The following is a 27,132-nucleotide window of genomic DNA, read 5'->3' as shown; positions in this document are numbered from 1 at the left end:
ATAATGATTCTCAGCCAAACAAATTATCATGAGTCACTGCAGCCTAAAACAAAGAGTGTTCCAATGGTCTATTGTTAATTTGTCTTTCAAGAGTAAAATTTTTGTATTTTTCTCTATCCCACCCCTTTAAACACTAAGTCAAAATTTCTTCTGTGTACCCTTATCTGTGAGGAGAAAAACAAGATAGTTATCTTTAAACAGCAAACAAAACAAACATTTCCATTCTTTTCCCTCGGCCAGCGATTAGGAAAGCAAGCATGTGACAACATAAACAAACAAGCAAAATCAACAAAGATTACCTTTTTAAATCAGTTTTTTTTTTTTCTAAACCTGCACACTGATACTTACCACAGATTAACATTTACCCCACCTGGTTGTAGGACTACAGGTCTGACCTAACCTCTAGGGTTGGCTATGGTTCTCCCCCAGGGGCATTGGCTGCTATGAGGTGCACAGGAAACTGTTGAGAAGTCTCTGAGACTTGTGTGCGCCGTCTCTGTGGGTGTCTGTGTGATTCCCCCTTAGATGGGCGTAGTCTCTTTGCTTCCGCTCTTGTCATTGTACAGTCCTTTGCTTGGTGTCCCGTTTTAGCACATCTAAAACACTTCCTCACCTCATGTTGTTTCTTTTCCTTAAACCAGGTGTTGTTATGCTGTGGTTGTGTATGCCGTCTCTCTAGTGCTTGGATACTCACCATCATTAACCTATCACTTAGTGTCTCTTTCTGTTTATTTATATTCTTATCATGTTCTATAGCTGACTCCTTGAGAGCATCTACAGTGATCCCTCTCCAGTTCGGTAATGAAGTTTGCACCCTTGTTTTCAAATTTTCTCTGAGGCCATCCATTAGAACTGAAACGGCAAACTCCCTGTAGTGTACATTATCCTTTATGTCTGATAACCCAGTGTATTTGGCCATCGCTATCAGAGCTCTAGAAAAATAGTCCACTGTATTTTCATTATCCTGTTGTTTGATAGTGAAAATTTTACTCCAGTCCACTATCACAGGAAAGTATATGGCCAACTGAGGGATTATGCATTTAATATTTTCCTTCTCTTTCTCCAACATACAATCCTTAATAAACTTTTGTATATCAGTACCGGGAGGAAGACAGGCCCTAAACACCACTCGCCAATCTTTATTAGTTCGCTCATGTGCATAACCTAAATCGCTAACAAATTTCTGACACTTGGCTAAATCTTTCCTAGGGTCTGGGAACTCAGTTATAATTGCACGCAGTTCAGATCTAGTCCATGGACAATGCATTTCTACATGTCTTATGGGAACTACGCCATCTCTGTCTGCCTTCCCATTGGGAACTGCTATTGTGCGGACAGGATGCAAACCTACTAAATCACTACATTCTGAACTAGTTGCTGGAATTGCTGTTGCAGTATAATGGATGTCTCCCCTTCTATTAATCTCTACATTATTCTCACCAATTTCAGCCGCTGCCCCTGCTGGTGGAACCGTTCCCTTTCCTTGTCCATGTGGTGCCTCTTGCATGTTACTAGCATGGGCAGTGGCCGAAATGACGGTGGGTTCACCTTCCCTTGATAGCTTATCCTTATCGTAAATTATAGGATACAAGTTACTGGTTACATTCTTAACATTTTTGGTATTGGCTGTACTTATCACCTCAATCACATTCGGCTGCGAGGGCGTACGTGCGCTCAGTTCTCCACGTTTCTCAACACTCACTTCCGCTGTGCGCGCGCTTTTCGCAACGCCTACTTCCGCTGTGCACTCGCTGCTCTGCCACGTGTTGCCTTCCATTTGCCACAATTTTAAACAATCATCATGTTTAATTCTCGTTTTTGTTGATGTAATTAGCTGCACTTTATTTCTAACATTACTTAACACCTCCGACTCAAAACTACCTATGTTTGGGAAAGGTCTCTCACAATCCTTGGTCATCTTGACCCACTTGTCGCAATATGCCGTTGCGTATGCACCATATTTATTATGCATAACATACCTTGCCGAACTAACCGGTCATTCATTAGGCAGCACAACATGAACTATCTCTAGCGTTTGCTTCGCATCCATTGTGAAAACAACCTATTTCTCAACGCTACACAAAAAGACTTTTTACCTGTTCTCCTTTCAAACAGAACCTACTAGAGATTTTTATCCGTGGATGGTTTCACAGGCTACGTCCACACACCTCCTAACACAGAAATATCACTATGGACAACAGAAATATCAGCTCCTCGATATCCTGGCTCTCCACAAAATCTGTTTTCACCGTATACCCTGTATACTACTTATTCAAATCACGTACTTCTTCAATACACTGTATGCTACTCAAAATACCACATACTACCATAAAAACCCGCACCATATACAGCTTAGAATACCGTATATTACCTATAACACTGTATGCTACCTAAAATTCCACATACTACCTGAACCTACGCTAAACGGGAAGTACACATACACTAGGCAATGCAATACCTTTGAAAACGCATAACGACAATATAAAGAAACATTTTTCTTTCTTGTCCCTAGATTCTAGTTAGCATTTCTTCAGATTACGGAACTGCGGACATTCGGCTTCTCAACACAAAATGGACAACAGGTTTTAAACACATTGCGTTCTTTCCCGTATGAGACGCGTCCATCAATATCCACCCTTTGTTGGGGAACCGAATTCCGTCAGCGTTGCATACCTTCCGGCAACGTAACCTCCAAACTCAAGAGCCCCCAAATTATTAAAGTAATTGTATCGTTTTCAAATAAGCATTGCCCAAGCGATTGTATTGTGTTTCTAACGCACAAAGTGATTTATTTTAGCAGATGTAACAAGTTAACAATTCAATACATGATTGTAATAAAATACAGTACAGCCAATACCAAAAGATAAATACATACCGCTGCAATCGCTGCGCTTCCACGGGTCCCAGTGGACAGTATATCTGTTTAGATAACTGTGGTCAGAGTAGACTGAACACTACATGAGAGCTACTGCTTATATGCAAACAGAGATACAGTGAAACAATGCAGGTGATATAGCTTGCTTCTATTGGTCCAGACATCAGGAGGGTCCAGGGGGTTACACATCATAGGCTGATTCAATCTAAGGAATCCAAAGGTGGGGGTCTCTCAAGGGGATGAGCTCTGTTCTTCCCGCCAAACTCCAATTACAGTCAGTCCATTAGCATTTGACAGTTAATATCATATTAAAGGTTTATTCCCTAACATCAATAACTAGAGTATGCAATGTGCGATCTCTTCGCCGAATGCACCGAACAGCTGCTGATGTAAAGGGGATTAATATGATATTAGACATGACACCTTTCCTATAAGCTGAACCTTAAATATCACTGAAGTGTACATATAATCATATTATATAAACTAATAATAAACCAAATACTATCTGCTCATAAATTACAGTGTAACGGACTAGCATGAATATGAATTATATAAATAACTTAATGTTGTAATGCGCGTGTGTACGTGCGTATTTTACCGTGCGATCGCACCACGCGCTGTGTTAGGTGGCGTACGGATCTGTGTTACGTGGCGTACGAATCGCAATCGCACGGCAAAACAATATTAACCAATATACTTTCGTTCATCCAATTATACGACTTCGACAAGTGTTATACCTAATATACAGGTCAGAGAAGAAGCCACCAGTGTTATACCTAATATACAGGTCAGAGAAGAGTCCACCAGTGTTATACCTAATATACAGGTCAGAGAAGAAGCCACCAGTGTTATATCTAATATACAGGTCAGAGAAGAGTCCACCAGTGTTATACCTAATATACAGGTGAGAGAAGAAGCCACCAGTGTTATACCTAATATACAGGTGAGAGAAGAAGCCACCAGTGTTATACCTAATATACAGGTGAGAGAAGAAGCCACCAGTGTTATACCTAATATACAGGTGAGAGAAGAAGCCACCAGTGTTATACCTAATATACAGGTCAGAGAAGAGTCCACCAGTGTTATACCTAATATACAGGTCAGAGAAGAAGCCACCAGTGTTATACCTAATATACAGGTGAGAGAGACCACTACCAGTGTTATATACCTAATATACAGGTCAGAGAAGAGTCCACCAGTGTTATACCTAATATACAGGTCAGAGAAGAAGCCACCAGTGTTATACCTAATATACAGGTCAGAGAAGAGTCCACCAGTGTTATACCTAATATACAGGTGAGAGAAGAAGCCACCAGTGTTATACCTAATATACAGGTCAGAGAAGAAGCCACCAGTGTTATACCTAATATACAGGTGAGAGAGACCGCTACCAGTGTTATACCTAATATACAGGTGAGGGAGGACAGTGCTTGCATCAGGTACTCAGTCCCATGAGTAGCACAGACTTTTGTGCCTAAAGGAAGAATGTTTTGGCCGCTGACATTAGTTGTAAAAGTTTGAACGCCGTTTGGGAATAGAAACATAAAACACATTTATTGTCCGCCCTTAATCTTACTACACTAACACCTATGTCTATATATATCTATGTATCTATCTACTGTCTGGTATGGGGGCTGCTCATTGTGCTACCTACAGCATCAGCGCTGACAACGCTGCTCTTTGTTTAGGCATTATAGTGTATTACTGATGGTTATTGTGCTTTCTTAGGTGGAGATGTACAATCATATGAGATGACTGGAGATGGATATAATGCACAGAACGGGCCAGGTGAGATCAGGATAAATATGCAGAGATTGGAACATAATATGCACTTATGGGTGGAGAAAACATCCTTTTATGTCGGAGGGGGCGGGGCCTGGCTCTGTATCAGGTGATTAGTCATGTGACCAGCGTGGACCGCACTAGGTAAAGAAGACTGTTTTGGCCAATGAATTTAGAATAAACTGAGGGAGTGTGAGATGACTGGTTATCAGTTTTGGGAGGGGGTAACGGTCCAGGTGGGAGAGGACAGGGGTAGACGTGAGTGATAATAAAATAATTGTTATCCAGAACAGCAGCCACAAAGCTCTGTAATATCTTTATTATATTGTGTTACCAGGGTGGGTTTTGGCTGGTGGACCAAACAAAATGGTTATCATTGACATTACTGCATAAAGTGAGTGTTATTCATGATGAAACCTAAAACACACTAATTAATTATGCTTCACATATACACATAAACAGGAGAAAATGGTCATACTTCTGGTATGTTAGTCTCTACTTGCGTGCTCTTTCTATCTGCATTACTGAGAGCCCCCTCCAATGATGTCACAACCCCAGGGAGGTGATGTATTCAGCTGATAAGAAGTCTTCTCACATCCCTCACAGATCAGCTGAGCCAACCTCGGACCTTCATAAAACAAACTGTGTTACTGTCCCACAGATCTTACAGTTTAGTTATAGTCATTGCATGTGAACCAAAGAGACACAATGACTTATAATTGCTGTATCTCTTCATGCAGGGTGCTACTGAGCGGCACTGGCACGTGGAATGGGGTCCAAACTCCCCAATGGATATCTTGTGATACACGAAGCTGAATGCAGTGGCTCCATCTGACAGTGACATGACCCACAGAAACCTGGATCTGCATGGAGCCTCCATCACTGGTAGATAGGGTCCTGTTGGGGGTGTCTGTAATGATATATATCTGTATGTAGCCTCCATCGCTGGTAGATAGGCTCCTCTCTAGACGTGTCTGCAATTATATATATATATATATATATATATATATATATATATATATATATATATATATATATATATCTGTATGGAGCCTCCATCACTGGTAGATAGGGTCCTGTTGGGGGTGTCTGTAATGATATATATCTGTATGTAGCCTCCATCACTGGTAGATAGGGTCCTCTCTGGGGGTGTCTGTAATTATATATCCTCTATATGGAGCCTCCATCACTGGTAGATAGGGTCCTGTTGGGGGTGTCTGTAATTACATATATATCCTCTATATGGAGCCTCCATCGCTGGTAGATAGGCTCCTCTCTGGGGGTGTCTGTAATTATATATATCTGTATGGAGCCTCCATCACTGGTAGATAGGGTCCTCTCTGGGGTGTCTGTAATTATATATCTGTATGTAGCCTCCATCACTGGTAGATAGGCTCCTCCATAGCCGGATTAAGGGGGGGGCACAGGGGGCACGTGCCCCGGGCCCCCCTCTCTCCGAGGGCCCCCCGCCGCCGCGCGCATAACTTCTACTGATTTTATCGGCTGGGGGCGGGGGGCTCCCTTCGTTGGTGGGGGGAGCCGGGTAGTAAAAAAAAAAAAAAAAGATACACTACTTACCTCACCGTGGCGCTGGCGTCCCTCCTCCTCCCTCCTCTCTGCACTGTCAACACTGAATGACAGGCGTGACATCATCAAGTCACGCCTGTCATTCAGTGAGTATCAGCGCGAAGAGGACCAAGAAAGAAACAAGAAGACAGAAGAGAAGAAAGAAGCTAAAAGAAAGGTAAGTTAAAAAAAAAGGGAATAACGCAGAAAGGCACAGTATGGAGGAAAAAGGGGGACAAGAGAGGCACAGTATGGAGGAAAAAGGGGGAGAAGAGAGGGACAGTATGGAGGAAAAAGGGGGAGAAGAGAGGCACAGTATGGAGGTAAAAGGGGGAAAAGAGAGGCACAGTATGGAGGTAAAAGGGGGAGAAGAGAGGCACAGTATGGAGGTAAAAGGGGGAGAAGAGAGGCACAGTATGGAGGTAAAAGGGGGAGAAGAGAGGCACAGTATGGAGGAAAAAGGGGGAGAAGAGAGGCACAGTATGGAGGAAAAAGGGGGAGAAGAGAGGCACAGTATGGAGGAAAAAGGGGGAGAAGAGAGGCACAGTAAGTAAAAAGGGTGAGAGACACAATAGTCGGGACAATTAATTTAAGATGGGGTGGTTTGGGGAAAATGATGTCCCTTTATTAAATGTGCCTATGAATTATTTAATGCAAGTGACGGTTGCGGGAAATAGGTATATTTCTGAAATGTAAATACTATTAATTTATTGCTGGGGCTGTTTGTAGGGAGGTAAATAGGTTTATTTATTAAATGTGAATACTATTATTTTAATGTTGGGGCTGGCGAAAGGCCTAATTATTAATCATGGGTGGTACTGATTTAACGCCGGGGGTGGCTGTAATTTTCTAAATGTACCCATTTTTTTCCCCCAAATAGGGCCCCTAACATTCCAGGATCCAGACAAGCCGCAACTAAAGAAACCTGCAGCACAGGTGGTGAAAGTGAGAAGAACAGGTAGGAGAGAGCAGCAAAGTCTGTGAAATGTTGTGATTCTAGTGGGACAATCCCAATTTTTCGTGACTGTTCAATGGTGTACACAACAATGCAGTTTTTTTGTCTGTAGGAGGGTAGCGGTATCATTGCTAGTTTTAATGTGCATTATAAATTTTATTTTTAATGTGTGATATCATTGCTAGTTTTAATGTGTGGTGTCAATACCCATTTTAATGTGGTGTTTTGATGATTGTTTTAATGTACAGTATTTTAGTTTGTGGAAGCAATGATTTTTCTTATGCAGACAACCTAAGCGAGCCCTCTGGGAGAGCTGTAAGTGTCATACTGTGGGCTGTAGGTGATGTAATGCAGGATGTGTCACTATGCCCTTAATTTTAGATTTTAGGGCCCCCCCTGTCTTAAGTGCCCCGGGCCCCCCGAAGCCTTAATCCAGCTCTGGGCTCCTCTCTGGGGTGTCTGTAAATATATATATATATCTGTATGGAGCCTCCATCACTGGTAGATAGGCTCCTGTCTGGGGTTTCTGTAATTATATATATATATATATATCCTCTATATGGAGCCTCCATCACTGGTAGATAGGCTCCTCTCTGGGGGTGTCTGTAATTATATATATCTATATGGAACCTCCATCGCTGGTAGATAGGCTCCTCTCTAGAGGTGTCTGCAATTATATATATCTGTATGGAGCCTCCATCACTGGTAGATAGGCTCCTCTCTGGAGGTGTCTGTAATTATTTATATCTGTATGGAGCCTCTATCACTGGTAGATGGGTCCTGTTGGGGGTTTCTGTAATTGTTAGGAACCCCAACAGCCTGCAACACAAAACCCGGAGTCTGCTCAGAAGTCTGGTTTTCGCTGGAGCCCCTAGTGGTGGGGACAGGCTTGGCCGCAGACAGCTGAGGGTCGTGAATTGTGCGCTGACTGAGGGGAACCCAGCGATAGAGGGTAGGAGCAAATGGCAGAGTAAGGTCCAGGCAAGGTTCGAGGCCGGCAGCAGACAGAATATCCAGAACACAAAGCCGGGGTCAGAGGTCACAGGCAAATCAGCAGCGTAGGAGTTCAGGCAAAGGTCAAATGGGCACAGGCAAACATACTTAGTCAGTAAACAAGCAAGGGTCAGCAACATTAGTCAGAATCCACAAGGAACACAGAGAGCAAAGGTACACAGCAGGCTTAGTATGGCAAGCAGGGACTATAACCGGCAGGAAGGGCTTATAAACATGCAGGGGCCAATGAACAGTGCCCTGCACAGCAGGGAATACTTAGCCCAGCTGGGCTGTAATTATGCACATGCGCACGCGCCCAGCTGCCCTAGATGCCGGGACACGGCGCTAACCATTGCTGGCGTCCGGACCGTTGCCTAGGCAACGGTCGGGAGGAAGTGACGTCCCGGTCGTCATGAGGCACGGCCGAGACTCAGAGGCAGAACAGGAAGCGAGTCGCGACTCGTAACAGTACCACCCCCTTGAGGAGGGGTCAAGGAACCCCGACACCTAGGTTTGTCAGGAAATTTTCTGAAGAAATCAGGGAGTAGTTTATCTGAGTGCAGATTCCTTTGTGGTACCCATGACCGTTCCTCAGGGCCGTACCCTTTCCAATGAATGAGGTAGTGAACCTGACCCTGGACTTTTTTAGAATCGAGATCTTCTCGACAACAAATTCTTGATGTCCATCCACTGAGACTGGGTGAGGCCTAGAGGACTGTCGAGGTCTGAACTTCTGAGAAGACCGGGCAGGTTTTAGCAAGGAACAGTGGAACGTACTGGAATTTTTAGAGATTCAGGAGCTTCAGTTTGAAAGCCACTGGGTTGACTTGTTTTATGATGGTAAAGTGACCAATAAACTTGGGTCCTAATTTTTTGCAGCGTTGACGGAGTCTTATGTTCCGAGTAGAAAGCCACACTGAATCTCCTACCTTAAGGGAACAGGCAGAGCGATGCAGGTCGGAAAAAACTTTAGACCTAAAAGATGCTCGGAGTAGAGATTGATGAACTGATTTCCAGATCTTCTTAAGCCGGGTGGCCTATCCCTAGAAAGAGAGGACAATGAGTTGACTCTGGGATGATATCCAAGGTTACAATAAAAGGGAGAGTACCGAGAAGAAGTGTGGCATGCGTTGTTGTTCGCAAATTCAGCCCATGGGAGAAGGTCAGACCAATTGTCGTGATTTTAAGATGTATAGAGCCGTAGATATTGCTCCAGGGATTGGTTCACCCTCTCGGTTTGGCCCGTTAGACTGTGGATGGTAGGCTGATGATAAACTGAGCCTAATCCCTAAGAGGGAGCAAAAAGCCTTCCAGAATGCTGCAATGAACTGTGATCCCCGATCTGATACTATATCCTCCGGCAACCCATGATATCGAAAAACATGCTTAATAAACAAGGCGGCCAGAGAGCGTGCTGAGGGTAATTTTGTCAACGGAAAAAAATGGGCCATTTTACTGAATCAATCTACCGTTACCCAGACGGTGTTGCACCCAGAAGACGGAGGTTAATCAACAATGAAATCCATGGACAAATGGGTCCAAGGTCTGACTGGGGCTGGTAACGGCATAAGTAACCCAGAGGGAGAATTTCGAGAACTCTTATTCTTGGAACACAGATCACAAGATGATACATATTCTTTAACATCCGCAGATAATGATGGCCACCAGACTACACGAGAAAGGATTTCGATGGTCTTTGCAACACCGGGATGTCCAGAAGTCCTGTTGTCATGACACTCGAAGAGGACCAATTTTCTGAGATGTACCGGCACATAGAGTCTGTCCGCTGGAGTTTCAGGAGGTGCCTGTGGCTGAAATTGTTGAAGGTTTTTACCAAGTTCCTGCGTGAAGGCAATCAAAATAGAAGAAGCGGGAACAATGGACAGGGTTCAGAGACAGACAAAACTACAAGACAGAGCATCAGCTCTGAGGTTCTTTGAGCCCGGCCGGTAGAGGATGATGAAGTGGAAACGGGAGAAGAAGAGGGACCACCGCGCTTGCCTAGAATTCAACCATTTAGCCGATTCAATGTAGGACAAGTTTTTATGGTCAGTGTAAATTGTAATAACATGTTTCGCACCTTCAAGCCAGTGGCGCCATTCCTCTAAAGCCCACTTGACGGCCAGCAGCTCCGAATTGCCAACATCATAATGCTCTTCGGCAGAAGAGAATCTCCGGGATAAGTAGGCACAGGGGTGAAGGCGATGATCACTCAAATCCTTTTGGGATTACACCGCTCCCACTACTACATCAGAGGCGTCCACTTCAATGACAAATGGAAGGTCTGGATTTGGATGTCTGAGCACCGGTGCTGATACAAAGGCCTGTTTCAAGGCTTTGAAGGCAGAGATAGCAATGGGGAACCACTTTTTAGTGTCCGCTTCTTTGCGTGTTAAGGCTGTGATAGGAGAAACGAGAGTAGAAAGGACTTGATGAATTTCCTATAATAGTTGGCGAACCCTAGGAACCTTTGTATAGCCTTAAGATTCGAGGGTTGCACCCAGTCGAGAATGGCCTGCACCTTCACGGGATCCATGGCAAATCCTTCCAGGGAGATGATATACCCCAGAAATGAGACTGTGGATAGAGGTGATAATGACGGAGTTTCCGAAGAACCAGTTGTACATGTTCACCATGTTGTTCAAGGGACTGAGAATAGATTAAGATGTCATCTAAGTAGACGACTACAAAGGAGCCCAGAAATTCACGAAGGACGTCATTAATCAGGTCTTGGAAAACGGCTGGAGCGTTACTTGGACCGAAGGGCATGACGAGATATTCGTAGTGGCCTGTTTGGGTATTGAAGGCCTTTTTCCACTCGTCGCCTTCACGGATACGAATCAAGTTATATGCTCCTCGAAGGTCAATCTTTGAATAGATCATGGCATCCTTATGCTGGTCAAAGATGACCGAAATAAGAGGCAAAGGGTATGTGTTTTTAATAGTTACCCTATTTAACCCTCGATAATCAATACAGGGCCTCAAACTGCCGTCCTTCTTACCTACGAAAAAGAAGCCTGCCCCTGCAGGTGACTTGGACGGTCTAATAAAGCCTTTTTCGCAGATTCTCCTCTACGTAAGATTCCATGGCTAATGTTTCTGGAATGGACAGGGCGTACAACCTTCCCTTGGGTAGCTTGGCCCCTGGGATAAGATCATTGGCACAGTCGTACTCCCGGTGAGGAGGGAGGATATCTGCTTCCTTCTTGGAAAAACATCGAAGAATTCCCGATACGGAAAGGGTAACTGTACTGGGCAAGTATGAGTCACCCTAAGTGGAAAGGATAGACAGGTGGAGGAGCACAGGGAACTTCACTTGATTATCTCTCCCGTAGTCCAATCAATTCTGGGATTATGGAGGGCCAACCACGGATAACCCAGGATAAGCGGTACCGAAGGACAATGGATTAAGTAGAATGAGATGGTCTCGGAGTGAAGGGCACCCACCTTTAACAGAAGAGGAGGTGAGCAATGATGGATCTCACCTTTGTTCAGGCGGTTCCCGTTGAGCTCATGTACAGTGATAGTGGTTTCCAGAGGGACTGCTGAGAAACCCAGGGACCGGGCAAGTGTCAAGTCTAAAAAGTTTCCAGCGGCTCCACTATCCACAAATGCAGGAATAGATATCTCCTGTTCGCCATGCGAGAGTTGGGCAGGTATTAGTAGGGAATTTTTTCGGAGAGATTACCTGTAGACCTAAGTGAACTCTCTCCGTGTTCACTTGGCCTGGTCTTTTCCCGGTCTGATGGGGCAAGAACGGAGCAAATGGCCCTTCTCTCCGCAGTATAGGCAGAGGCCCAGATTTCGTCTCCGGGTGCGTTCTTTCGAAGACAACCGATATACTCCCAGTTGCATTGGTTCCACTGGATCTATGGGAGAAGGCATAGGAGGAAAGGCCGAAGGATTTTCCTTCTCCGCTTTCCTTTCCCTGAATCTTCTGTCGATCCGAATGGCTAATTGCATGAGCTCTTCTAGTGACCCAGCAGTAGGATACTGGACAAGCGCATCTTTAACTTGTTTTCAGACAACCCCAGTCGGAACTGACTACGAAGAGCCGGGTCATTCCATTCACAGTTCGAGGACCAACGGCTGAAATTGGAGCAGTAATCTTCAACAGAATGTCGTCCTTGCGTTAAGGACCGCAGTTGCGCTTCTGCGGAAGCCACTCGATCCGGGTCGTCATAGATCAAACCAAGAGCTTGAAAGAATGCGTCCACGGATTGCAGCTGAGGACTGTTGGGATCCAAGCTGAACGCCCAAGATTGAGGATCCCCCTGTAGAAGGGAGATTATAATTCCCACTCTTTGCTGAGGTGATCCAGACGAAAGTGGCCTTAATTTGAAATAGAGTTTACAGCTCTCATGAAAATTGCAGAAGAGCCTGCGGTCTCCTGAAAAGCGATCTGGGAGGTTCATTTTAGGTTCTACCACGGAAGGCTGAGCGGCTTGTGAGGCTCTTGATGCTTGCTCTTGGGCGGTTTGCCGCTGAGACAATTCTTGGACCATCTGGGACAGGGTCTGAATTAGTCCCGCCAGTACTTGAGCCGGACTGGGTTCCATAGGTCCGAGAAAATTGTTTACTCACTTCAAGAGTAAATCTTGTGGGGCCGGTTATAATGTTAGGAACCCCAACAGCCCGCAACACAAAACCCGGAGTCTGCTCAGAAGTCTGGTTTTCGCTGGAGCCCCTAGTGGTGGAGACAGGCTTGGCCGCAGACAGCTGAGGGTCGTGAATTGTGCGCTGACTGAGGGGAACCCAGCGATAGAGGGTAGGAGCAAATGGCAGAGTGAGGTCCAGGCAAGGTTCGAGGCCGGCAGCAGACAGAATATCCAGAACACAAAGCCGGGGTCAGAGGTCACAGGCAAATCAGCAGCGTAGGAGTCCAGGCAAAGGTCAAATGGCACAGGCAAACAAACGTAGTCAGTAAACAAGCAAGGGTCAGCAACATTAGTCAGAATCCACAAGGAACACAGAGAGCAAAGGTACACAGCAGGCTTAGTATGGCAGGAAGGGCTTATAAACATGCAGGGGCCAATGAACAGTGCCCTGCACAGCAGGGAACACTTAGCCCAGCTGGGCTGTAATTATGCACATGCACCCGGCTGCCCTAGATGCCGGGACACGGCGCTAACCATTGCTGGCGTCCGGACCGTTGCCTAGGCAACGGCCGGGAGGAAGTGACGTCCCGGTCGTCATGAGGCAGAACAGGAAGCAAGTTGCCGCGACTCGTAACAGTAATTACATATATATCCTCTATATCAGGCCAGTCCAACCTGCGGCCCTCCAGATGTTGTGAAACTACAAGTCCCAGCATGCCCTTCCAGCTATCAACAGGTTGTCTACTGGCAAAGCATGCTGGGGCTTGTAGTTTCACAACATCTGGAGGGCCGCAGGTTGGACAGGCCTGCTCTATATGGAGCCTCCATCACTGGTAGATAGGGTCCTGTCTGGGGTGTCTGTAATTATATATATATATATATATATATATATATATATATATATATATATATATCCTCTATATATATATATCCTCTATATGGAGCATCCATCACTGGTAGATAGGGTCCTGTCTGGGGTGTCTGTAATTATATATATATATATCCTCTATATGGAGCCTCCATCACTGGTAGATGGGTCCTCTCTGGGGTGTCTGTAATGATATATATATATAATCTGTATGAAGCCTCCATCACTGGTAGATAGGCTCCTCTCTAGATGTGTCTGTAATTATATATATCTGTATGTAGCCTCCATCACTGGTAGATAGGGTCCTCTCTGGGGTGTCTGTAATGAGATATATATATATATATATATATATATATATATATATATATATATAGATATATATATATATATATATATATATATAGATATATATATATATATATATATATATATATATATATATATATATATATATATATATATATATATATATATATATATATATATTATAGGGTCCTCTCTGGGGTGTCTGTAATTATATATCTGTATGTACTGGTAGAGCAGGACACATTGATATTAGAGGAGATATGTTGGATAAGTAATAATAGAGATCAGGAGGACAATATTTATATAAATTAGAGGATAACTAGAACAGGGATTCACTGTGATATTGGAGGATGTAAGAAGAATACATTATACTAAAAAACAAACAATGAAAACTTCAAAACACACAGTGCAGACTATATAAACTTGTAGGTTGTATGGTGTGGTAATAGGATCACTCCTCATTTTCCATATTATTAATCCGCAGGATATGTGACATACAGACACAATGTTCTGTAGATCAGTATTTGTAACACTAAAGCTGGTCCTTATGGAGTCTCCTGTGATTTCCATTCTGGAAGTGGTATCTGGTTCCCAGTGTTTTATTGGAAACCTCACCAAACACACAACCTTTTTTTTAATTTTTCAATTATAACAAAACACAACCAAAACAGGCGTTGGGTACATACATGAAGGCAACAATTGCTCAAAAAATATGGAGGATAATACTTGCTGACACCAATGTAAAGTTGCACAGGTGAACAAACACACAAATAGGAGACCACGATTGCTACGGAGGTGCATATTAAAATGTAATCATAAAGAGGAGAGGTGAGAATAGGGTGGGGGGGGGGGGTTAAATTTGTACTCCGGGGGCCTTTCAAACTCCAAAGAAGATAAATGTCATGTAAGGAACAGTCAAGAGCATCAAATGCAGGTTAAGTTAGAATTATGCAACTACCAGGTAAGGTCTAAACGTTCGCTATTAGGGGATTTTTGATGGGATGAGTTGTTATAATAATACCATTGATTCCAGATTTGGGAGAATTTGTGAGTTTTATTATTCAGATAAGCAAATTTTTTATTCTTAGTTGTGAGTTACCATATTTTGCTGTACACTCGTTGCATGGAAGGGGGATCAGATTTTTATCCATTGGCAAGCTACTAGGCCTCTAGTGAGATTTTGAGTATCCAATTTGTCAGAGGTATTATCCAGGTCCCAAATCGGCTGCCCCAGGAAGAATGAACATGGTGAGTATCAATGAATCCAGGCGATGCAGCGAATCCATTGGGATCTAGCAGGCTAAGTCCTGTATTTGAGCAGCAGGCTCTGGGCTACTGCCCCGAGGTCTGTTCACTCATCCTCTGGTACTGTTTTCGGCCCGAGGGGAGTCCAGACCCTGACGGCATTTTCCCTGGAAGTATTTTTAGGTGGGTGGAGAGGAGGCTGTGCCTCCCTCTCCTTGGCAGCTTGTGGACATCGGGGAAGTACACTCCCCCCTGCCACTAGCAACATGTTAAAAGTGTAAAACCCCTCCAGACTGATTCAGTGCAGGCTGCACTAATCATATATAATCATCTATATGGGTTACAGGGGCAGGAGGCTGGATTACATCCTGCTAGGTTATGTGTCTAAAAATGTATAAAAAGAGCTCTGTTGTCCATGTAAAATATATATCATCTCTACTTGTGGATGCTCACTAGTACCTCTAACTAATGTGTAACAGGCCTTATAAGGACCATTTATGAGCTAATAAACATCACTGCTTCAAGATTCTGCCTGACACCTACTTACTGCGGTAATTCTGTGACCTACAGATTAGACCAAATCTAATTCGTTATCCAGCTGTTCTGAGGTTTGAGACCTAGCGTCTAGTAACAACGCTCTGCCGCTACCCTGCAGCTCTGGGATTTGTGAGCGGTCAGCAACCCTGATCTGAAGGATGAGGTCACAGGTACCAGCCCAGGGGCCCAGCAATCGGGTTCTCTAGCAGTAAAAGTAAGCTGTTCCAGGTGCTGATGAAGGAGACTGGTGATGGCAACAGAGCGCCTCCTATAGCGCTTAGAGGGGGCACGTTTGGGATTAAGGAGGATACAATGGCAAGGAAGGCATAGGGTAGCTTAGGATATCAATCCTGTCACAACATCATGTCACATTCTGCCTCCTGCTGCATCTTCTATGGGGATGCTGCTTTGATTTCTTTAGCTCTTGCCTGCGAGGGCTTCTGTCTGGACTGTTCCATTATATGTATCTTCAGGCTCATTACCCTTGGATCCCTTTCACCTGTGGCTGGCTTTTATAAGACTGCCTCTTCCTGCCAACTGTGCCAGTTCATCTGTTGTCTTTTCTGCTGGTTCTTCTGTATCCTCCTGTGTATGGATCTTCATTGACTTCCTGGTACAGACTCCTGCTTGTCCTTCTGTTTGCATCTGAGCTTATGACCCTGGCTTTGCTTTGTGGACCATCTGATTTTTGACCCCCGGTTTGTTTGACCCTCATTTGTCAGTGCCTGTAGGCTGTTGCACCTTCTCCGATCCTGTCTGCTTACCTTGACCTCTGTGTATTCCTGCCTGCAGACTGTTACACCACCTGTGCTGCAGACTATTGCATCTTCATCTATCCTGCTCCTGTGCCTGCAGTATATTACATCTCCAGCTCCTGTGCTGCAGACTATTGCATCTTCCGCTATCCAGTTCCTGTGCTGCAGACTGTCCCTGCTTAACATGGACATTCAGTTGTTCTCTGCTTGCTGATCATCCCACCTGCCTGGATACCGTAGTCCTCAGCTCTGTCTGGCAATCCTGCCATCTGACATCCAGTACCTGTGTTTATCTGCTGTTTTCATTCACCTCAGTCCAATCTGTATGTTTCGTGCTTAATAAACCACTTTGCTTCATTTTACATTAAACTCTGGAATTCTTGCTAAGAATCCTGACACATCACAGAGGCAATGTTATGTATATCAGAAGATAAAGAGCTTCATTTAAGATGATATATTCTGGTTGCTTCACACAGGCAATTACAATGTACATCCACCATCATATAATCTTACACATAATATAAAACAGTTCAACATGGATACCATATCTCAGTACAATTCCCATATATCATCTGCACCATCTTCATTCTCATTATTTATATTATTTATATCCTCTATATCATTTCCATATTATTTCCATTATGTATGTTCTCCGTGGCAGTTACAATGTAATATTTTTTGCTTATGTGTGTTCCTCATTGTCCGTCATGTGGAAACATGGGGAGGGGACGAGGGCTCTTGTGTCTTCACCGAGGGTATATGCAGGTAGTTGTTTTTCATCTATTCGTGTGTGTGAACAGAGCCTCTGCTACAGAGAGCAGACAGAAGCAATGACCTGTAAATTGTGTCCCATCCCTCCCCCCACACAGACACACACACAGATACACACACATGACATATACGCACACACACCCATTTGTACATAAAACATGTAGACCATCTTCTGCAATCCTTTGCTCCAGCAGTATTTCCATTCATATCCCAGGCACTGATTTCAGGCTCACTTGCCTGTAGTTGCAGCTTCTTCCTCAATTTTCACTTTTCTGCAGAGGGCCTATGTGACAGGTTGGACCGCCTATGTCACCCTGTCTGTTGTTGCTGGGAAGCGGCTAGGCTTTCTTTGCCACCGTCCCCTTTCGTTATTCCAAATACGCCTCTCCTATCGCAGTAGGAGGAGCCTGCTGCCACCACTGGACTCCTTTATGGCGCCCAGAACCACGTTCCTTCTGGGTAACTTTCACTGCTAGTGTACTCCCGTGCTGGTACACTTGGGCTGTTACCCCTGACTGCTTACTATGGATCATGGTGCTGTGGATGGATGCCCCCTGGCCTATCACACTGGCCAGCTGCTGGGTAGCGGCAGAGTGGTGGTGCTGGAGAGCTGGGTCCAACCTCAGAAACAGCCAGACAATGGATTAGATTAGGTCACAGGATTGCAGCAGTATTGAAGACGTTATCAAGCAGGGTCTTTAAGCAAAGATTGATGTTTTATTTCGCTCAGGTGCCCTTACAAGGACGGTTCCACTGATTAAAGGTATCAGTGGTCAGGTCAGATGGACATCAGAATGATACATTTCAGTATACAAGACAGTGCTTTTTATACTGATTTTGACACAGCTATTTTTAGAATCAGGATGCAATGTGTTTACACAAACACAGATTTACATGCATTGCAAAGCTAACAATATTTACACTTATCTGTGATATCTTAAAACCTTGCTGTGATATCCTGCATCTTACAGTGGACAGCAAGTCTAATTACATCTTCCTATGACCCTCATACATCAAAAGGTCTAATTAGCATGAGATTAGCATGAGTTCTTTCTTCCAACAGTTGCAGAATACACATTTCCTCCAAAGAAAAGAATTTCCCAGGAAAAGTTGTAAACCCCAAACAAGGCATTTCCTTACATCAAGATATACAAAAGGCTTACAAAACAAAGGCTTATTGTATCGGATATATAGCAGAAATAAGGCATTTCCTCTTGAAAGGTTAAAACAGAAAAAACTAATTTTTCTCCCCCTGGTCTCAGAAATTAAAAATTTCCCTTACCAAAATTTACACAGTATCAAATATAAGTGCATGTGCAATTATATAAATAAGCGCCCTGCGCTATTTCCTTTAAATAAATTTATACCATAAGTTATTTATAAGTAATCCAGTCACAGCCTACATTCTACATACTGGTGACCGGTTGAATAGTTCAGTTATTGATTCTTTTAGTATTCATAGATGTATAATAACTAGTCTGCATTCAGTTCTGTCAGGAGTGTTCTGTAAATGGACTTATCTCTAACTCCTGCATCAATATGTAAAAGCATTTGGAGATAACTGACCTCAGTCCTGCTACGTCTTGTGTGTTAAGTAAGCGTTTTACCATTTCAGCTATCCCATATTCTGGTTTTCCATATTTAGCTTTTAAGATGATGCAGGTCAAGAGGGATTGAGATCCAGGGGTTAGGAGCAGTCAGAGATGCTGGAAATCTTGATGATTGAAGGAGCAGTCACATAGAGCGGATGAAATTCCAGAAGTAAGGAGCAGTTAGAGGACATGATAGATATCCGCAGGTAGGGGTCTAGCAGAGAGACCTTCTACAGGGCGAATGGTGGTGGGGGGTGGGGGGGGTTAGCTAGCACCCAATCTCTACATTCTGGTGACCAGTCCTCCTCCATGAGTGTTTATTGAGCTGATGCATTGTGTTTTCTTTGTGATAGGAGAACACTCATTGCCGTTTATGGGTCCGTAGCCTCTGGGAACATGGTAACATTGAGTAGGGAGTGAGCTCCGTGTTCAGATCATTCTAAGTTTCTGGTTTTTGTAGTTCCCCAGACAAACACTGTATTAGAATCCTGAATCATTTGGGGTTGTACTATATTATGTATATTTCTGAGTGCCGAGCTTTGCTTCTATCTCTTTCTGTAGATTACCGTCAGATGAGTCAGGCGTCGTTATTCCGGCAGGGGAGCGCCATTGATACCTTGCAGCAAAGAAGCGCCACACATGAAATGTTGGAAACGTCTCACACAGGTGAGAGATGTAAATAATGGTCATAGTGTTGGGATTCTAAGAGATTACTAGTTCAGTAAATATATTTGCAGGTTGGGTCTTCCCATTTGTTGAAGTGACGTGTAAAGGACTAGGTCAGGTTATAAGTGCATATCTGTATTACAGCACTGATAATGGCAGTCCATTATATCATGCTTCTATTTGTAGGACTTTCATCTTGTTTTCAGATGCAGGATTCTTAATTTACGTTCTCCGGCTGTTTCTGAGGTTGGACCCTTAGTGATGTACTGGAGGCTATGTAGTATACGTAGTGTAGTGAGGGCATTGTGTGTAGAGGTGGGCAGAGACAAGATAGCTGGGCAGTGTGAGGTCCCTTAGTGATGGTACTGGAGGCTATGTAGTATACGTGGTGTAGTGAGGGCATTGTGTGTAGAGATGGGCAGACAGGACAGCTGGGCAGTGTGAGGACCCTTAGTGATGGTACTGGAGGCTATGCAGTATACATGGTGTAGTGTAGGCATTGTGTGTAGAGATGGGCAGACAGGATAGCTGGGCAGTGTGAGGTCCCTTAGTGATGGTACTGGAGGCTATGTAGTATACGTGGTGTAGTGTGGGCATTGTGTGCAGAGATGGGCAGACAGGACAGCTGGGCAGTGTGAGGAACCTTAGTGATGGTACTGGAGGCTATGCAGTATACGTGGTGTAGTGTGGGCATTGTGTGTAGAGATTGGCAGACAGGATAGCTGGGCAGTGTGAGGACCCTTAGTGAGGGTACTGGAGGCTATGTAGTATACGTGGTGTAGTGTGGGCATTGTGTGTAGAGATGGGCAGACAGGATAGCTGGGCAGTGCGAGGACCCTTAGTGATGTACTGGAGGCTATGCAGTATACGTGGTGTAGTGTGGGCATTGTGTGTAGAGATGGGCAGACAGGACAGATGGGCAGTGTGAGGACCCTTAGTGATGTACTGGAGGCTATGTAGTATACGTGGTGTAGTGTGGGCATTGTGTGTAGAGATTGGCAGACAGGATAGCTGGGCAGTGCGAGGACCCTTAGTGATGTACTGGAGGCTATGTAGTATACGTGGTGTAGTGTGGGCATTGTGTGTAGAGATGGGCAGACAGGACAGATGGGCAGTGTGAGGACCCTTAGTGATGTACTGGAGGCTATGTAGTATACGTGGTGTAGTGTGGGCATTGTGTGTAGAGATTGGCAGACAGGATAGCTGGGCAGTGTGAGGACCCTTAGTGATGGTACTGGAGGCTATGTAGTATACGTGGTGTAGTGTGGGCATTGTGTGCAGAGATGGGCAGACAGGACAGCTGGGCAGTGTGAGGACCCTTAGTGATGGTACTGGAGGCTATGCAGTATACGTGGTGTAGTGTGGGCATTGTGTGTAGAGATGGGCAGACAGGACAGATGGGCAGTGTGAGGACCCTTAGTGATGTACTGGAGGCTATGTAGTATACGTGGTGTAGTGTGGGCATTGTGTGCAGAGATGGGCAGACAGGATAGCTGGGCAGTGTGAGGACCCTTAGTGATGTACTGGAGGCTATGTAGTATACGTGGTGTAGTGTGGGCATTGTGTGTAGAGATGGGCAGACAGGATAGCTGGGCAGTGTGAGGGCCCTTAGTGATGTACTGGAGGCTATGTAGTATACGTGGTGTAGTGTGGGCATTGTGTGCAGAGATGGGCAGACAGGACAGCTGGGCAGTGTGAGGGCCCTTAGTGATGTACTGGAGGCTATGTAGTATACGTGGTGTAGTGTGGGCATTGTGTGCAGAGATGGGCAGACAGGACAGCTGGGCAGTGTGAGGACCCTTAGTGATGTACTGGAGGCTATGTAGTATACGTGGTGTAGTGTGGGCATTGTGTGCAGAGATGGGCAGACAGGACAGCTGGGCAGTGTGAGGACCCTTAGTGATGTACTGGAGGCTATGTAGTATACGTGGTGTAGTGTGGGCATTGTGTGCAGAGATGGGCAGACAGGACAGTTGGGCAGTGTGAGGGCCCTTAGTGATGGTACTGGAGGCTATGTAGTATACGTGGTGTAGTGTGGGCATTGTGTGTAGAGATGGGCAGACAGGATAGCTGGACAGTGTGAGGACCCTTAGTGATGTACTGGAGGCTATGCAGTGTACATGGTGTAGTGTGGGCATTGTGTGTAGAGATGGGCAGACAGGATAGCTGGGCAGTGTGAGGACCCTTAGTGATGTACTGGAGGCTATGTACTATACATGGTGTAGTGTGGGCATTGTGTGTAGAGATGGGCAGACAGGATAGCTGGGCAGTGTGAGGACCCTTAGTGATGTACTGGAGGCTATGTAGTATACGTGGTGTAGTGTGGGCATTGTGTGCAGAGATGGGCAGACAGGACAGCTGGGCAATGTGAGGACCCTTAGTGATGTACTGAGGCTATGCAGTATACGTGGTGTAGTGTGGGCATTGTGTGCAGAGATGGGCAGACAGGACAGGTGGGCAGTGTGAGGGCCCTTAGTGATGTACTGGAGGCTATGTAGTATACGTGGTGTAGTGAGGGCATTGTGTGCAGAGATGGGCAGACAGGACAGCTGGGCAGTGTGAGGATCCTTAGTGATGTACTGGAGGCTATGCAGTGTACATGGTGTAGTGTGGGCATTGTGTGCAGAGATGGGCAGACAGGATAGCTGGGCAGTGTGAGGACCCTTAGTGATGTACTGGAGGCTATGCAGTATACGTGGTGTAGTGTGGGCATTGTGTGCAGAGATGGGCAGAGACAGGATAGCTGGGCAGTGTGAGGACCCTTAGTGATGGTACTGGAGGCTATGTAGTATACGTGGTGTAGTGTGGGCATTGTGTGTAGAGATGGGCAGACAGGATAGCTGGGCAGTGTGAGGACCCTTAGTGATGTACTGGAGGCTATGCAGTATACGTGGTGTAGTGTGGGCATTGTGTGCAGAGATGGGCAGAGACAGGATAGCTGGGCAGTGTGAGGACCCTTAGTGATGGTACTGGAGGCTATGCAGTATACGTGGTGTAGTGTGGGCATTGTGTGTAGAGATGGGCAGACAGGATAGCTGGGCAGTGTGAGGACCCTTAGTGAGGGTACTGGAGGCTATGCAGTATACGTGGTGTAGTGTGGGCATTGTGTGCAGAGATGGGCAGAGACAGGATAGCTGGGCAGTGTGAGGACCCTTAGTGAGGGTACTGGAGGCTATGCAGTATACGTGGTGTAGTGTGGGCATTGTGTGCAGAGATGGGCAGAGACAGGATAGCTGGGCAGTGTGAGGACCCTTAGTGATGGTACTGGAGGCTATGTAGTATACGTGGTGTAGTGTGGGCATTGTGTGTAGAGATGGGCAGACAGGAAAGCTGGGCAGTGTGAGGACCCTTAGTGATGGTACTGGAGGCTATGCAGTGTACATGGTGTAGTGTGGGCATTGTGTGCAGAGATGGGCAGAGACAGGATAGCTGGGCAGTGTGAGGACCCTTAGTGATGGTACTGGAGGCTATGTAGTATACGTGGTGTAGTGTGGGCATTGTGTGTAGAGATGGGCAGACAGGAAAGCTGGGCAGTGTGAGGACCCTTAGTGATGGTACTGGAGGCTATGCAGTGTACATGGTGTAGTGTGGGCATTGTGTGCAGAGATGGGCAGACAGGATAGCTGGGCATTGCGAGGACCCTTAGTGATGTACTGGAGGCTATGCAGTATACGTGGTGTAGTGAGGGCATTGTGTGCAGAGATGGGCAGACAGGACAGCTGGGCAATGTGAGGACCCTTAGTGATGTACTGGAGGCTATGTAGTATACGTGGTGTAGTGTGGGCATTGTGTGCAGAGATGGGCAGACAGGACAGCTGGGCAGTGTGAGGGACAGGATAGATATTTTCCACAACACTAAGTAACACAACACAATATGACGGTAACATGTAACAGATTGGTCCATTTTACATTATATTATTTCCCAGTGCATCTTATCTTTTTTCATGCTAACCCTTTGTGTACACTTAGTTTGTGAGTCATAACTTTTTTATGTATTTTAATTAAAAATTTATGGAACCCCTGATTACCAGCAAAATTGTAAATATGTGAATTAATAAAAAAAACGAAAGTTCTTAAATGTTCAATTTTGTGTACAAAATTATGTCAAGTGAAAATAAAATTGTAGAGTCAAGTGCAATGTCTGTTATCTGTCCTTCATCTAGATAAATGAAGCCCCATTTTAGTATATATCTGTATCTTCACACTAAATATAGAGCTGTGTATCCACTTTACAAACACTGCTCGAGTTACAAAGAGTCTTGTTTTAAAGTGAAATAGCTGTTGCTTTTATATTAATTAAACCAAATGGTCTCATTTCTGATTAGCTTTGTATTATTTCCTTATTATGGAGCTGATTCTCTTCTGTGACTTCTTTGAAATATATAGTTGTAATCTATATGTTTTTCCTCTTCCATTTAATGGATAAATGGATAATTGTCATATAGTCCAGTCTATATAAGCATCCTCCTGCCTAGTTCGGCAGATTCTAATCCTTATCTACTATTGTGATATTCATCCACAGTTAGTGTATTGAGGAAATAGGTTAGACAGGCGTCTCGCTAGTATTCGCTTTGACAAAGCCATAAAATTACATTTCCCTTCTGTCAGATGTTTACACTTTTTGTCAGTTTTGTAATTTAATGTATCTGCATTTAGCTTATCAGGTTTGTTTGTCTTTCAAAGGCAGAAAGTGTAACAGTGATTTGTAAATGGATAGAAGTCCATTAGACATGACTGCTGCTTCCTCTATATATTAGTGCTCACTACTGCATGACAAGGTGAATATATAATATATATTAACGTGATGTTATATATATATATATACTCCAGAGTCTGCAGTACCCCAACACTACAACACTTACAGAAAGCCCAACACTTGGGTAACATAATGGAGTTAATACATTTCAGTGCATTATACTGCAGACGATATAGCTGGTGGGAGTTATAATGGACAGTAGTAACAAGAATGATCGCTGTGATTAACAAACTCCCACTTTTATCTTTTTTTAGGATTTATTTTTTTACTTCACAAACGTTCATTTGTGGAGTAAACATAAAGAGTTCTTGTAAATGATCCTAACATTAAACAGTACTTTTATACAGGAAGGTGGAACAGTGGTCCGGCCAGGCAGGGTGAGACAAAAATTGGAAGATCCTGCACATTTATTGCTAAAAGCCTCATTCTTCCTCAACGACATGAATACAATTCACTTCTACTGTTTTATTGTTTATCTCGCGTAACAGCGGGTTACCAGTATGTAAGTAATTATCTTGAATTTACCTATCTTTTTAGAGAGTCAAACTGTTTATTCAACAAAAGACATGACAGCGGTGCAAAACCTTGAGCAGACATATGGAAATGATGAAACTCCGAGGAGAAGAAACCGCAGAACTAGGTGTGATCCAGTAAAGATGCCACAAACCCTAGCAGTCGATGTTCCTCTTCCTTCAAAAGCATTTGGGAATCTACTGATTACCAGCAATCAGCGGAGAAGCCTCATTAATCCAGGCGTCTGCTTTGGTGGGTCAGAGAGTGAGGACAGTCCAGAGTCCTCCCTGACTATCAGTTCTAGTTCCTATATCTGTATTGAGTGTGGACAGAGTTTTAGTCACGAGGTGAAATATTTAGAGCACCAAAAGCTGCACAGTCCCTTAAATTTGGAACTCAGTCCCATGCTTGCTGCCAGTAGTGGTATCTGTGACGGTCACACTAAGTTCCAAGCTTCAGAACAGAAGAGGACAGGACGAGAGTTTGTATGCACAGATTGTGGGAAAACCTTTATTGGGAAATCCAATCTTATTGTTCATCAAAGAACGCACACAGGAGAGAAGCCTTATGGTTGCATCTTCTGTGGGAAACACTTTGGCAGAAGCTCAGTCCTTAGGAAGCATGAGCGAATTCACACAGGAGAGAAACCCTACACCTGTGTGTACTGTGGAAAACAATTCAGCCAGAATTCAGGGCTGAAGAACCATGAGAGAATTCACACAGGGGAGAAACCTTACGCCTGTATAGAGTGCGGGCGGCGTTTCAGTCAGAGTGCCGACCTGATGGTTCATTATAGGACACATACCGGGGAAAAACCTTTTATATGTATCGAGTGTGGAAACAGCTTTATTCGCAGCTCAGACCTCGTTATACACCAAAGAACTCACTCGGGAATTAAACCATTTACATGTACGGACTGTGGGAAGAGCTTTAGTCAGAGGTCCCAGATTATAAGGCACCGGAGAACCCACACAGGTGAGCGCCCATTTACCTGTGATGTATGTAGGAAGAGCTTTATTCTCAGCTCGGAACTGAAGAAACATCATCGTGTCCATACGGGGGAGAAGCCTTACAAGTGTAAGGAGTGTGGGAAGTCCTTTCGCCACTGCTCCAATATGAGCCGGCATCAGAAGATGCATGGAGAGCTGGAGGTTCTCTAGATGTTAGCACTGTTGTAGTGTGTCCGTTCATTTCATAGTTATTAGATCAAGGAGATGTCTTTGTGTGCATTGCGATGACTGAGCATCAGGCAGTTAAGCTCATCTTATAGCAGAAATCCAGAGCTGAGACCTTTTGTACACAACGTATGTGAGATGTGGCTGGATTCTCTGCACGATGGATCATCTACTGTAGTAACTGCTTGGCTGAATATTTGCCTCCTACACTGCCACTAAGTATGCAGCAACATTATTTACATTTTGTATCACACATCTTTGATTATTGCCTTTTACTTTTATTTTCCTGACAATAAACATCTTATTGCCTTGATCGTATGGATCCTGATATCTATAAGAAATTGTGCATTATATACAATGTTACACTATTGTTGGGTATTACACACCTCCCAAGTGTCCTGATTTCAGTGGACTTTCCTGCTCGATTTACAATTTGATACCGGGACATAGCAGCCAGTTTCCCCGGTGGTCTAAGAGGAAGTGGGGCAGGACGTGTCCTGAAAATGCTGCTGCGCATGCGCAAAATAGCAGCCGTGCCTACTAAGCATACGCAAAAGGACGTTCGTGGGCGGGGATTAGTCTCAACGGGAGCGTGGCAAATGTGTCCCTCTTTCGGGCCTTCAAATGTTGGGAGGTATGGTATTATTTGAAAGATGTTCTCTTTTTAATTCCAGCTGAAAGACTGTGACTTGTCCATAGTCATAACAACCACCCTGGGTGGTGAGCTGTCTCTCTTGTCTGCGGTGTATTGTATTTGATTATCGGGGTTACAATAATGAAATTCTAGTTCATAAATACTACCTGAAAGGTAACTGCATTTCAGTGTTGTGTGAAGCATAGAGTAGTACTAATCCCTCATACTTTTATTGTGCTTATACACAGAGAAAGGTGCTAATAACAAATGGATTTTGGGTGTTAAATAAAAAAATTATGACAACTGATACAGAATATGTAAAAAGAAAAGGTCTTTTACTTAGCTTTTATAAATGAGGAAAACATACAATGTCTGAATCTGCGCCGGAACCTCAGTCCTGTCCAAGGTTAGAAGATAATTCACAATCTTCACAATGAAGAGTCTTATATACCTTTTATACTCTGTTACCATAAGAGATCATTGTAATCCAATCATAACTTTAGACAGTAGATGCCAGTAGTACTCTACCTAAGTGTAAAACGTGA

At 44.4% G+C, this 27,132-nt stretch overlaps 1 protein-coding gene across 4 annotated transcripts in view; it reads left to right on the top strand.

Moving 5' to 3' along the window:
* LOC142143284 (uncharacterized) overlaps positions 1 to 26,266 on the top strand; it is a 37,313-nt gene extending 11,047 nt beyond the window's left edge. The window contains exons 3-6 of one of the 4 annotated variants that reach the window (XM_075200996.1): positions 4,604 to 4,663; positions 5,398 to 5,542; positions 19,405 to 19,509; positions 24,803 to 26,266. In XM_075200996.1, coding sequence (XP_075057097.1) covers positions 5,500 to 5,542; positions 19,405 to 19,509; positions 24,803 to 25,938 — 1,284 coding nt within the window. In that variant the 5' untranslated portion in view covers positions 4,604 to 4,663; positions 5,398 to 5,499 and the 3' untranslated portion in view covers positions 25,939 to 26,266. Of the gene's footprint in view, positions 1 to 4,603; positions 4,664 to 5,397; positions 5,543 to 19,404; positions 19,510 to 24,192; positions 24,288 to 24,802 lie in introns of those variants that run through there. The other 3 variants (XM_075200997.1, XM_075200999.1, XM_075200998.1) reach the window with 3 other exon arrangements.
* Positions 26,267 to 27,132: the final 866 nt, after the last annotated feature.

Source organism: Mixophyes fleayi, chromosome 3, assembly GCF_038048845.1.
Source record: "Mixophyes fleayi isolate aMixFle1 chromosome 3, aMixFle1.hap1, whole genome shotgun sequence".
In the NCBI taxonomy this organism is placed as follows: Eukaryota; Metazoa; Chordata; class Amphibia; order Anura; family Limnodynastidae; genus Mixophyes; species Mixophyes fleayi.
The sequence above is the reverse complement of the archived record's forward strand: the minus strand, read 5'-3'. Positions and strand labels throughout refer to the sequence as shown.